The sequence below is a fragment of the Zalophus californianus genome, chromosome 12 (assembly GCF_009762305.2).
Source record: "Zalophus californianus isolate mZalCal1 chromosome 12, mZalCal1.pri.v2, whole genome shotgun sequence".
Classification (NCBI taxonomy): Eukaryota; Metazoa; Chordata; class Mammalia; order Carnivora; family Otariidae; genus Zalophus; species Zalophus californianus.
The window spans coordinates 56,179,379-56,191,577 of record NC_045606.1 but is presented as its reverse complement, the minus strand read 5'-3'; the positions used below and the strand labels follow the sequence as shown (position 1 = coordinate 56,191,577).

The 12,199-nt window shown below is 42.9% G+C and overlaps 1 protein-coding gene and 1 long non-coding RNA gene across 5 annotated transcripts in view; one reads left to right on the top strand and one right to left on the bottom strand.

Annotated features, from left to right (window-relative positions):
- LOC113911078 overlaps nt 1-5,413 on the bottom strand; it is a 55,101-nt gene extending 49,688 nt beyond the window's left edge. For all 3 annotated transcript variants that reach the window (XR_004819458.1, XR_004819460.1, XR_004819459.1), the window contains exon 1: nt 5,289-5,413. This is a non-coding gene — a long non-coding RNA (uncharacterized LOC113911078). The remainder of the gene's footprint in view (nt 1-5,288) is intronic.
- A 158-nt stretch (nt 5,414-5,571) lies between these two features.
- LOC113911261 (cytochrome c) lies at nt 5,572-8,154 on the top strand. 2 transcript variants are annotated; one of them, XM_027573607.1, is made up of 3 exons: nt 5,572-5,712; nt 6,834-7,011; nt 7,135-8,154. In XM_027573607.1, the coding sequence occupies exons 2-3, from the start codon at nt 6,843-6,845 to the stop codon at nt 7,281-7,283; spliced, it is 318 nt and encodes a 105-aa protein (XP_027429408.1). In that variant the 5' UTR covers nt 5,572-5,712; nt 6,834-6,842; the 3' UTR covers nt 7,284-8,154. The 2 variants fall into 2 exon arrangements, with proteins under 2 accessions (XP_027429408.1, XP_027429409.1); XM_027573608.2 differs by lacking the exon at nt 5,572-5,712 and adding an exon at nt 5,786-6,212.
- The last annotated feature ends 4,045 nt before the right edge of the window (nt 8,155-12,199 follow it).

Below are 12,199 nucleotides of genomic sequence, written 5' to 3'. Positions count from 1 at the left end.
ATATACACTTTCCAGTTCCATTCTAAAATGTTCAAGCCTGGCTTTTATGTCTAGAACATAGCAAACATTTTATAGTTTACCTGATAATTTTAAAATCTGGAATCCCCATGACCTCATTCTTGCCTCTGCTAGTTCTCACTCATATAGTGGATCTAATTATCTTTCTTCCTTTGCTGCAAACTTTAAAAACTTTATTTGTAGGAATAATTTGAGATTTAGGCTGATATTATCTTCTTCCAGAGAAAATTTTCATTTGGTTCTACCAGGTGCCTAAAGGCAACAGAATTCCTATTCCAAAATCTGAGGTTTCCCTTGGCCAACCACTAAAGAAATCAGGCTGCAGACCTTGTATGATCAGTGTTTCTTCCAGTTCACCCTCACTTCCAGGATATAGCTCTTTGAAATGCTGACCTAAAGCAAGGGTTGTTTACCAGGTACCCGGTTCTACAACCTCTGCAAGCCCTGAACTGATATTATAGATAGAAACACATATATTTCTATATAGAGATACAGATATATATATATCTAAAGACAAACAGTGTGTCCAATGATCCCTGCAGCCTAGTATTTCCACCCTTGTGCCTATTACATTGTACCAGGATCAGCGACCAATAACAAAAGTGACGGTATGTCACTTCTAAGATTATAAAAGGTTATAAAAGACTGGCATCTGTCTTAGCTTCTCTCTGTCTTGGGGAAGCAAACTTCCATGTGGTAAGCAGTCCCATTCACAGGCCTCCGGCTAAGAGCCAATAAGGAACTGAGACCTGACAACCATGTAAGCTCAGACTTGGATTCTCCAATCCTGTTTGAGACCTCAGATAATTGTATCTCTGTTCAACAGTTGACTGCAAACACAGCCAGAACCAAAACCCCGCTAAGCTGCTTCCATAAAAGCTGTAAGATAAATGTTTGCTTATCATACAATATGCAGTTTAATTCAATGATCATAATTTTTATGTCTACAAGTTAGCTTTGCCTTTTTTAAAAATATGCCTAGTTGGAGCACCCGGGTGGGGTGGTTCAGTCGGTTAAGCATCTGCCTTCTGCTCGGGAAGGGTCCTGGGATAGAGCCCCGAGTGGGCTCTCAGCTCAGCAGCAGCCTGCTTCTCCCCTCTCCCCACCGCTCCCCGTTTATACTCTCTCTCTCTCTCTGTCAAACAAAATCTTTAAAAAAATAAAAATATCTGCCTGGTTGTTTTTTTTTTTTTTTTAAAGATTTTATTTATTTATTTGACACAGAGAGACAGTGAGGGAGGGAACACAGGCAGCGGGAGTCGGGGAGGGAGAGGCAGGCTTCCCGCGGAGCAGGGAGCCCGATGCGGGGCTCGATCCCAAGACCCTGGGATCATGACCTGAGCCGAAAGCAGACGCTTAACGACTGAGCCACCCAGGCGCCCCTGCCTGGTTGTTTTTGATAGTCTCTTGTTCATTGCAAATGCTTTTGTTTTCTGCTTTGTCTAAATGTTTTAAATGTCATTTCATATTACACATTCAAGAGGTAAATAAAAAATTTTCTCTGTTTTTAAAGGAAAATGACACCATTTTCTTGTTTCCCTCTTCTAGGAATGTTTCCTTTGAAAATCCAATAAAAAAAAAAAAATCCAAAAGGCCAAACTCCTCACTCCAGCCTTTTAAGAATGTGAAAGATTCTCTCAGTGGTCTGGGCTTTATCCCTTTTGGTATGTAAACACCTAGGAAGACAGAGCTTCACCTCAGGAGCTTAAAGTAGGTATATCTACTTGTTTCTAGGGAAAATAAGTTTTATTATTCTTTAGGATGAGGACAACTAATTAAACAAATGGCTACCCCAATTCCAATTCCTGAGTGAACTTAGGGTGAGAGAATGTGAAAAAAACAAAACTCAACCAAGAAGGATCTGGCCACAAACTGTGATGACAGTCCTCCTACAGAAAACTGGTTACCATTAATCCAAATACTAAGCAATAATTGTGCTGCCAAAAGGGAAACAGGCTACTATTGATCCTAAAGCCTCAGGTTTGTTACATGCTAGCTAAAAACTGCATGGTATAAAAGCATTATAATTAATTTAGCTGTATAAACTGTGTGAAATTTTATTCTGATTGGGTAGTTTCTTGTGAACTACCAATATACAACCACTTTATTGTGCTTAACTCAATAACAGAACAAACTTACTTTCATAATATAGTAAAGTAAGGAGACATCTCTTTCTTGGTAAGTTTCTTACTTCCCCAATGATATCTAATAATTCCAACTCCTATGGCCCTTTGTGGGTGTAATTTTGCTCTTTGTTGTTTTTCATAATGATCTCATGCCTGGCATTTCTTAAGTGTGGGAATCCTGAGAGCCTGGGTTAAAATATTCCTTTGCAGATTTACATTTGCTTCTGCCAGACACCAGAACACACTGCCCATCGACAACTACTGTGTTAATTTTTCAGCTAGAGGTTCCCCCAGACCATGCAGGTAGAGTAAAATCAAACCCTAAAACTGCATGAGGGCCAACCTGCAGTTATGAATTCTCAGGGAACACTTTTTCCTTCCACTCAGTACCTAATGATGTGGAAAACAAAGGCAGAAGAAAAAATATTAAATTTCCTTACTACCTACAGCTCATTGACAAGTCCTTGAAATAGGCAGAGTGACAGTCCTCTAGGGACTCAACTGCCTCAATGTTAATACTTTGCTAAGTGCAAAAGACAACCCTAGCCCCACCTGCACCCCCAGGATCCTGTAACCCCCCACCCCCAGGATCCTGTAAATCTACTTGTAACATATGAAAACTCCTTTAGAAACTTCCTTTATCTCTAAATCCCCCAAGATACGTGTTGACAATCACCCCAAACCCAAGCATATGGCCCACCGATATACATCTGAAGGGTCTCATGACTAAGGTTTTATTGACGGTAATAAATGATCTTTCCCAGCAATAGCTAGCCCCCTCAAGGTCCTGGAAACCTCGCTTCCAAATTCCTTAGAGACTTCCGCTATCCCCACCCCCCTCCCAACTTGAAAGTATATAATGGGCCGCTCCTCATGACCCCAGTGCCGCCCTTTCTGCCCACGGGTCCTGTCCCCATGCTTTGTAAAACCACCTTTTGGCACCAAAGACATCTCAAGAATTCTTTGTTGGTCATCGGCTTCAAACCCTAATGTTCCTTCCTACATCATCTAAGGCCAAGCCAGACAAGACTAACCTGGTTCTTCCTTTTGCTGGTGAACAGACTGTTATTTTATCCTTCGGATTCAAGTGTCTCAGCATTATGCAGGGGTCTCAGCCGAGCTTATTTCCTCACCCCCTTACTCTCACCTTTTATGAGCTTTACTTTCGTTCTGCTGAGCTGCTGCTAAAGCCTAAAGTTCTTTTATTTCAGCAAAAGTCCCTAGGGTGGCCCTAAAGTCAGCTTAAGCTTACCCCGTTCATTTTCAGTTCTTGTTCCCCACCTCACCCCTGCCTCTAACCTGATTTCTCTGACCTTGTTAAATGTTTTGATCTGGAGGGAGGGTATCTTATTACATCTTTTTTATCCGAAGGGTCTTTAAAAATATGGCATCCATTATGTTGGTAGAAGGAAATATCTAAGGCATTTGCTTTATAATAACTCTACCCTTTACCAGCCACTATCAAACCTATGGGATAAGATGGAGGTAGACAGAACAGATACAACATAGAATAAAAAACAGAGTATTATTGTTCTCAACTAATTCTCTTAGGTATCTTGAGTAAACTGTAAGTACTATGTGTCTCTTCCAAACGTGAATACATAGATATTATAAAACATAACTTACGGTATCTGCTTTACTAAAGGAATGTGTCAAGTATTTACTCTTGCTGTTATTTCTTTTTCCTCATCTTCCCATTACTTTCAACAAGGCTCTTTATCCACAATGTCCTTAATTAAAAGTATTAAGAACTTCTGTTTTCTATTCTCCCTTCATGGGAATAAATTTTAAATGATATCAATCAATTCACTGGGCCACGTGATTTAACGCTACATCTATATGATCTGCAGTATCAGCACAATGCTGATACTCCCCATGAGTCAACTCCCCTATGAGCAAAGACAGTAACTTCTGATATAACACAACAGATTTTGATAGAACTATACCTATTTAAGGACCACGTATTTCTTGGAGGGATATGGGTGAGAATATAAGTACTTGGCTTCCGAAGTACAGGTTAAATTTGCAAGGTATTATTGCTAAACTTGGTCTTTTAAAAACTTGGTTAGCCAAATAAGCCTACTTCAGGAGTACACCTAAATGCTATCTTGGTCGCTTCCAAAAGCCACAGAAGATCTTGAATAGTGTGATTTCTGCTGTTTCACAGCACCCTTTTGTGGCAGTAGCGTGTGCAATTAGAGAGGAGGGAACTGGAAATCAGGACACAGAAAACAAAATAATCCAGTTATATGGAGAGATGGGTGGTCTGGAGCAGATATCATGCTACCAGTGATTTGGAAGGCGTGTAAGGCAATAGTATCTATTGCTTAAATTGGGGGCAGGAGAAAGATTGCTAGAATGTAAGCTCCATCAGAGAAAGAGTCCTCAATGATTTACTCCAGGTACATAATATGCATTCAATAAACCTTTGACCGAATACGGCAGTGCTAGAATATTGGAGGAGAAATTCATTCACAACTTGGGACTGGGAGTCAAGAAGAAGCTTGCCAGTGGAATTGAGTATGTCTGGAAAAGGAGCTAGTTCTGGAGGAAAAGTATAACCGGAAACTGTGATATCAAACCTGCTTTCTCATATGACCCCAACCGCATTCTCTTACTTGAACATGTCATTCAACCTAGGTTGGATGAGACGCAAATCCTCTCAAGATTTCCAACAATTCTCTAACCATGTAAAAATGTTTCTTCCTAACGTTGCCTATAAATCCTCCTTGTTCCATACATAAACGCAAGGGAGAGACCGGTGTCGGCACAAAAGCCGGCAGGTGTGTGGCCAGAGCTACAATCCAGTTTCTGCCGCAGCTGCAAGCACCTTCCCCATCCCCCAGTCTTGGGGCGTCCATCAGGAGGAGATTTGAAACATGACTTAAAAGTATCAGAGTGAAGGCGAAACAAGAACACGTCGGCAGCTCGGGTCCAACTCTTAAAATTCCTGGTTCCAGGCTATGTATTTTGGGTGTGGCTGGCGCCAGCCGTGGAATCAGCACAAAAACTGGGTAAAGGTCGCCAGCTGAAGGCACGGTAGCCAGGAGACCTCTACGTGCGTCAGAGCTGGGGCGTTCCCCTCCGGACAGGCAAAACGCCCCCCTCAAAGCGCATTACGTCAACGAGCACGAGAGCAGTTACCTTGGCAGGATAACGCCCTCCATCCACCACGAGATTCCGCTCCACCCTCCCCTTGGGTACACCCATGCACACAAGGCCAGAACGGTATGTTAACCCTTCCCGGCACCACCTCGTTGTCGTACATCCAACGGCCTGTCGTAACGGCCGGCAAGAGAGCAGAAGGGCACGCACGCGATACACCCTACCCTGCTAGCCGGCATACGCGCAGGTCGTTGTCGCAGGCCCTGGACACTGAAGCCAATGAGGAGCGGGGACGTTCCTACGTGTTAGGCAGCGCAGCCGCACGTCCCGCCGCGAGGGGACGGAGAGAGTTCGGTTGCACCAACACCGGTACTTAGGTGCGGACCGGCGTGTCCTTGGACTTAGAGAGCGGGACGTCCGGCTTGCGAGTGGCTACCTTCGTTTCGCGCGCGACGAAAGAGCGGTGAGCGCGCGGCGCGGAGGCCGCAGCGGGCTGGAAGCCGAGCACGGGGGCGCGCGACTGCGTTGAAGGGTGCGCGGGCAGGCCGAGGCCAGCGCCCGGCCTCTGCGGGTGGGGCCCACGCGGAGCCGGTAGGCCCGGGAGTCACGACCCCCGCTGGTGGCCGGCCGGAACCCGGTGGGCTACGGCTTGAGGTGGGGCGGAACCCCAACTAAGTCGGGGAATGACTCGTTCAGGGTCCTGGAAGTCCGGAGGAGACCTGGATGCAATACGACTTGAGACGCAATACGACTTGAGACCCAGACTCTCGTAGTCGGGGCTGAGGAGCTGTGGAAGTGACAAGACTTCCCGAGATAAGGGCGGGAAGGCGAGGGACGGCGCGTAGCGCCTCACGTTCTTCTTCAAAGGGAGCAAGAACTGCTGCTGCTCCTCCAAAAAGGGGTCATTTTCCTTCTGGGTCACCTGTCGCTTTTCCCCTTAACCTGCGTAGGTATCTCGGGAAGGTAGGTTTCATCAGTTTCCCTGAAGTCGGACTAATTGGGTGACCTCGTGGTTGACTCCTGAGATCCCAGACTGGAGGATGGGGGTCCCTGGGAAACCTCGCAGCCCACCACTGCCCTCCCACCCACACAGCAAGGCAGTTTATAGTGACCTGAGCAGGCTGGATCAAGGATGCACGACTTCTATTTTTTTAAAACGTATTCTGACTTGCCAGAAGTTCTTCAATTTGTAGTATGGGTAAATAATTAGGCTCTCTTAAAGGTGGACATTTTGGTAGTTTGGGTTTAATGTAATCATGGTTTTCACTTAGAGTTGTGACTTTTTGTGACCTTGACCTCAACTTTTGAAACAGTTTAGAACTAGGTTCCCACTTCGCTTATTTGGGGTTTAATTCCATCACTTAAACACACATAGATGTGTATTTCAGGAAGTTCTCCTTCCACCTAGTGGTTTGGAACTAAAGAGTCTGTTGCAAGTGTACAGAGCAAAACAAGATTCACTCTGGTACTAACGTCCTAGGTTTGCAGTAGATTAGTAATTAAGTCACTAGAGTGACTACTGATTGGTTTCCATTGGATCTTTACATGGAAGAAAAAGGTAATAAATTGTCTTTAATTTTTTAGATTTAAAAAATGGGTGATGTTGAGAAGGGCAAGAAGATTTTTGTTCAGAAGTGTGCCCAGTGCCATACCGTGGAAAAGGGAGGCAAGCACAAGACTGGGCCAAATCTCCATGGTTTATTTGGCCGAAAGACAGGTCAGGCCCCTGGATTTTCCTACACAGATGCCAACAAGAACAAAGGTAAGGGGCTGGGGGCGGGGGTCAGTTTTGAAATAACAGAAGCACAAATTGCATGAATATAACCAATGGTGAGCCCTTTATCGGGAGTGTAAAATACTTAACAATACATCCCTCCTTATTCAGGCATCACCTGGGGAGAGGAGACACTGATGGAGTATTTGGAGAATCCCAAGAAGTACATCCCTGGAACAAAAATGATCTTCGCTGGCATTAAGAAGACAGGGGAAAGAGCAGACTTGATAGCTTATCTCAAAAAAGCTACTAAGGAGTAATAGTTGGCTATTGCCTTATTTATTGCAAAACAAAAATGTCTCATGACTTTTTTTTTATGTGTACCGTATTTAAATTGATCTCATACACCAGAATTCAGATCATGAATGGCTGACAGAATATTTTTTTTTGGACAGTCCTGATTTAAATAAGATTGGCTTGTGGTTAAATGAACATGATCAGCTTTTTGAACTTTGATAGTAATTCTGGTTCAGCAAGTGCTGTCACTTTTCCCCTCTTAAAATACGATTGGATAATGTTCAGCTTTTCACAGAGATGGTAAATGCCATCTCTAAACTTATAGGAGATTGGTTTTATATTTAGATTTATATAACTGGTTATATTAATATATTTAAATACTGAAGAAATCCCTTCACTGTCTCAGAACCAGCAAGACTCAGCTGTGTTTCAAGTTGTGTTTGTTAGCCTGTTAAAGGCAAGGGTTGAAGATAAGCTGGCAGTGTCCACTTTATCTTTTTGGTCTTAACTATGCCAATTTAATTAAAATTCTCTGCATCTAAAATGTTGTCTTTTGCTTAATGGAAGGCATTTTAGTGTGGTTTATGTTTAATATTAAAGGATAACACCTCACATTTTATAGATCTATAAGGTCAGATGCTTTTAAAATTCAGTGTGACAATATTTAGCAGCAGACTTGGCTTGTGAATTCTGTACTACGACTAAGTTATAATTCAGAATTGTCTTCTAAACAGCTATGCAAAGACACAGCTGTGGAAATACCATATATGTATGATTGGTAATGGTGCTTTTGCCAACTTGTTAGAAGGATTAAAATAAAGAGATCTATCATCAGCACAGATTTGTAAATTATGTGATGAGGCTTAAGATAATTAAAAACAAAATCACAGATCATGATTTTTCTGATGTGCCTGATTTACTGACTGATGCCAAAATTTTGAGTAAAACCATTCTAAGTACTTGTGGAGCAGTGTTACTAGTTATAGTACTCAGTTGTGTTTACTTAGTCTTCTAGGACACCCTGAACTAGAACAACACATCAGTAATTTATCTTTAGGGTTTCCTCAGCCAGAATGAGCACTGGAGTGTTTATGCCAAATGTGGATAGGATAAGGTGCTTCTAGTCATAGTTTGGAGGTATATAACTGTATAATTTGTGTACCAAGTTATTTCATACGTGGTCCACGCCATACGATTTAGAGTGGGCCCTGGAGGTTTTATGGAGATGGTGAAATTCTCAGTGAAGGTAATCTGGTGGCGATGAGAGCCATCTCTGAGACAAGGAGACTGGGAAGAGGCTTTGTTAATGGTTTCAAAGGTGATGGGGGTGATAGCCTGTTAAGGCTTGACAAAGCAATTTGTAACTTAGGAATCTCATTTTCAATCATCAGAGAAATGTAAGTAAGCAAAGAAGTCAGGCATGCAGAAACAATTTGGGAAAGCAAAAGAAAGCCTGCTATTCAGAGGAAAGGCCTATGTAACAGAGAACTTGCTAACTGCAGAAGTCAGTGGTATTCAGAGACAGTACAGCAATTTAGTTTATAAGAATTATAGATCATTATGGGAAGACTTGGAGGCCAGGGAGTTGATTTACTTCTGTGCCTCCTACATCAACTAAAGCCTATGTTGGCAGAGATAATTACTAAGTACCTGCTGTGTTCTAGGCCAGTTGTACTCATTAAGTGCCCCTGGTGATTTACGTATAACGTTTAAGTGATCTACAGTTAATTCGGAAGTGAGATTCCCAGCTATGAAGTATATATGCTTTCTTAGAAATAGAGGACAGGGACACCTGGGTGGCTTGGTCAGTTAAGCATCCGCCTTCGGCTCAAGTCATGATCCCAGGGTCCTGGGATTGAGTCCCTGCTCAGTGGGGAACCTGCTTCTCCATCTCCCCTGCTCTTGCGTGCTCTCTCTGATAAAATCTTAAAAAAGAAGTCAAGAGCACTGTCTAACCCATGTTTTCATTCCTATTGCTCCATTATAGGTGGCTTGGTGCTATCACAAGTGAATCAGGTTTTTAAGGAGTGTTTCCCAGGTGCCACCTACACTCTGAATTTTGCCTAGAACAGCACTGTCCAGTAGAATTTCTGTGATGATGGATTGTACTTGGGCAGTCCAGTACAGTAGCCACTAACCACATTTGGCGATTAAGCCCTTGAATTATGACTGAATTTACATAGCCATCGATGGCTCATAAGATTGCTGTTGAGCATTGACATCTGTGAAAGCACTTAACTGGTGAGCATGGGAATACTTTTCATTTTATAGCCATGTCAAATTCCTTGAAAGTCAGTGAAAATTTACCTCTTCAAGGTTGCAGTGGTCGAATTGTCCTATCTAGTGTTCTTTCGTATTCTCAATTAGCTCTGATGATCTCTAGGACTTTTGACACCCTTGACTGCTCTTATTTTAATCTCCCTTGGTTTAAGTAGTTTCACACTCAATGTGGAATAAAACAGGCATTGTAAAATCTTTACACACTTACCTGTAATCTGTTGCTAACCCAAATTCATTTTTTTGACATGACATTTTGGCCAAATTCTAGCCCTATCACTTGGATTGCTTTATAAAGTTCATTCAGTTCTCAGCTTATCTTTACTACCTCATAAGGTGTATGGAACAAATATCTTTCCTATTTTATATTTAAACAGGCTCAGAGAGGTTTCTGTCAAAGGTCACACAGGCATTACCTTGGAGTAGTATCACATGAACTGACCCTGCCTTTTTTACGCTGTCTTCTAAAGCTCCATCTCCATTTAAACCGGGTCATCTATTAGTCTCTACAGAACTCATACTTCCTTTTCTTACTAAAGACTGCGTTCTCCAGGGACGCTTGGGTGGCTCAGTCGGTTAAGCTTCTGCCTTCGGCTTAGGTCATAATCCCAGAGTCCCGGGATTGAGTCCCACATTGGGATCTTTGCTCAGTGGAAAGTCTGCTGCTTCTCATCCTTTCCCCCTCATGCTTTGTATCTCTCACTCTTTCTCAAAATCTTAAGAAAAAAAAGACTGCGTTCTCCAGGTGTCTGAACCTCTGCAGTCCTTGCAGGTGGTGCCTACTTGTCCTTTCACGCTGTCCACAACAGAGGCCATTGTGGTCTTGGCATCTTCCAGATCGTTACTACTCTTCTCACAGGCAGAACTACCTGTGTGAGATTCATGACATCTTCGTGGATCCTTCTGTTTTCTGTACTCCCGGACGTTCACTACATTAACTGAAAATTTACATACTCCATTCCAACTCTTAAAAAAATTATGCTGGTAATAACTACATAAAAGTGAATGAATGACCTGTCCTTAATGCAACTATAACCTCAAAAAATATTTTTTTTAATTTTATTTGACAGAGAAACAGAGGGAACACAAGCAGGGAGAGTGGGAGAGGGAGAAGCAGGCTTCCCGCGGAGCAGGGAACCTGATGCAGGGCTTGATCCTGGGACCCTGGGATCATGACCTGAGCTGAAGGCAGATGTTTAACGGCTGAGCCACCCAGGCACCCCTATAACCTCAAAATTTTTTACTTGATTTTAACTCAGTGCTTCTTTCTCCTCGTTGCAACTTAAACTTGTCATTACTCCAGAACGACTCCACTTCTGAAATTTGAAGTCCTGTTATACAGCCTCATACTACTCCATGTCTCTCTTGATCTCTATTCTGTTTCCTTGAACAACTCAAAACCCCGGTCCCTGATCATTCCCTTGTGGCTTTCCTTCCTTAGCCAGCTTCTCTGTATCTTTTCAATCACTGCATTGCCTGCACCCTCTACCGTTGTCATCTGTGTTGCTTTTTGGGGCATCTGCTCTATGCACACCCAGGCTGGGAGCAGCCCAGCTATCTGATTTCTCCACTTCCACACCCAATCTGAGCATTACTGGAGAAAATCACGCACATCTGCCAATTGGCACACTGTTGTAAACCTCTGATTCAACTGAACGAGCAGACACCCAGCACAACTGTCGTTATATAACCATTCTTTCCCAGTCTTCCTCATGGTTATAAAATCATGCTCCTCAAGCATATCTCTCCCCTCCCCTCTCGCAGTAGATCGATGACCTTGCCTCCCATTTCATATACGAATTCTTTACTTCCTGACTACAAGGAAGGGTTTTGTTGTCTCCCATCCCCCACCTTCAACAGTGTTCTTAATTCAGATATGGTTCAGAATGTTCAATTACATCAACAGGAGCTCCAGATGTGTCCCAATTCCCAACCCTCTGTCTTCTGCTTCCTCTCCCATAGAAGTTTGAAAAGGTAAATGCTTGCTTTCATTTCCATGCAGGAGCTTCACTTTGGGACCCATACTCCAACAGAACAAATACACTTACGTTCTGGAAGTTAACAGCTTTTCTTAGTTTAATGAAATTGTAGCTGGGCATGGTTAATACATCTGAACCAAGAGATTAAAAATCTTTACAGTTCGGGGAGGATAAGGGAAATCTATAGGTTTTCTAAGTCACCCGCCCTGAGTTGGAACATATCATACTGTCATATAAATTTTACTTTTGGTGAGTGTTGGAGGAAGACAGCCCAAGGATCTGAACCCTCTGCTGATGCTGCTTAATGGACTCCTGCACAATAACACTTCTGTGCCTTAAGTTAACTCATCTGTAAACTGACATTAATTACAACAGCCCTGAGGGTTGGTGTAAGGATTAAACAAGAGAATGTGTTTAGCATGCTGCCTGACACTCTACACACTGAAATGATAGCTAATTTTTAATTGGATGGGCAGTACAATTTATTAAATTAATAGCTGGACAGATTGCATGGAAGGGACACCAAGCAGACTCCTAACTGAAGTGGTATAATGGAAGAGAAGTGCCTAGAATCAGATTTGTATCCATGACTCCAGACCTTAATTGTGGTAACTCACTCACCGGGTGATGCCTCATTCCCTATTAGTGACCAGGAACAGGAATCAGTGAAGAGCAACGTCCAT